At 59.8% G+C, this 1,325-nt stretch overlaps 1 protein-coding gene across 1 annotated transcript in view; it reads left to right on the top strand.

Moving 5' to 3' along the window:
* Nucleotides 1-921: 921 nt before the first annotated feature.
* The window catches only part of TCERG1L (transcription elongation regulator 1 like), a 249,209-nt gene continuing 248,805 nt past the window's right edge, over nucleotides 922-1,325 (top strand). Inside the window, exon 1 of the mRNA XM_006146995.2 lies at nucleotides 922-1,201. Within this exon, the coding sequence (XP_006147057.1) occupies nucleotides 922-1,201 (280 nt within the window). The remainder of the gene's footprint in view (nucleotides 1,202-1,325) is intronic.

Genomic DNA, 1,325 nt, shown 5'->3' with positions numbered 1-1,325 from the left:
TGGGTGCATGCTCTCCCAGCCCGGTCATGGTGGGCTTCTCAGGCCGGGTCTTAAGTGCCTGGATCATAATACTAGACTCCAAGAAGTCCTTCTGCATATTTCTAAGAAGCACTGGTCTTATACTGGCCTTAAATGTGGTTGGGTTCCTCCAGTTTAATGACCTAAAGAGTTCATTAGCACATGCAAGTCTCTACTTTTAGCAGGAATTGGGCTGGGTTCCGTGGGCAGGAGATCAGAAGGAGACTGGGCATCTTAAGGACTAGAGAGCTGCATGAGGGAGGACAGCCCAAGAGGCTGGGACGAGCGCCGCCTGGCGGTGACTACATGTGACCAGCGCAGAGCCAGGCTTGGTTATGCAGGAACCCTGTAAAGGAGGGTTTTAGGGAGAAGGATCTGTCCTTGGTCCCAGGGTGCTCAGAGTGCAGCGTTAGTCCGCGTGTGATGTGGGATAGAGCGTAGTTCCGTGCCTAGGGGGATACAGAACGAGTTCACAGAAAGTGAGCCCACTAGACAATGGGGACATCTTGTGCAAAGGCCCTGAGGCTACCTGCCTGGTGCGTTGTAGCTGGCGATGGGGCTGCCCACAGGGGAGGGCTCAGAGGTCTAAAGCATCTGGGACGCAAGACTTTAGGACAGAACCAAAGGCTCCATTTTTGGACCATAGGGATCGATCAAGGTTTAGGAAAATGTGTGGCAGGTTTGTCCGAGGGAGAAATCTATCGGTACCCAGTAGCGTCCAGGTGCCTGTCTGCCTGCAGTCCAATATCTTCTCCTGACCCTGAGCTTTGGTCTCCGACTAAGCCAATGGCAAACAGTCCATTCAATATCCCAGCCAGTGCCCTAGCCCCGCCCGAGTGGCAGGACTTGCCTGGCTAGGGTGCCGCCACCTCTGCTGGGCTTACCATTGCTTGCGAAGCCCAGATGCCAGCCGCCTCCTCGTCAGTACGCACCGTCCTAGGGAGCCAGAGGCAACTAGAGGAGGTGCCAGAGCCAAAGGGTGGGGGAACCGGAGCAGGGGAACCTGGCCAGGCGCGCCCTCTGCCTTCGCCTACCCGCGTCCTCAGCGCCAGGGGCCTTAGCGCGCCCCCGCCAGCCTCTCGCTCTGGTGTCCAGCGGCGCAGGAAGGCGGGGATAGGGTCTGAGTTAGGGCGGGGGGACAAGGGCAGGCAAGGGCCGGATCGGGGAAGTGCTGACGAGTGGGGTACCGGGTCCAGAGGCTCTGGCGGGCGGGAACTGGGCCAGGGAAGGGTACGAGAGGCAGCGCCCGCGCCGGCGACCACGCTCCGCTGGGAGGGAGGCGGGCAGAAGGAGGGGCTCCCGGGGGC

Source organism: Tupaia chinensis, unplaced genomic scaffold, assembly GCF_000334495.1.
Source record: "Tupaia chinensis unplaced genomic scaffold, TupChi_1.0 Scaffold000197_1, whole genome shotgun sequence".
NCBI classification, from domain to species: domain Eukaryota; kingdom Metazoa; phylum Chordata; class Mammalia; order Scandentia; family Tupaiidae; genus Tupaia; species Tupaia belangeri.
Note: the sequence above shows the minus strand (reverse complement) of the source record. Positions and strands in the feature narration are given on the sequence as shown.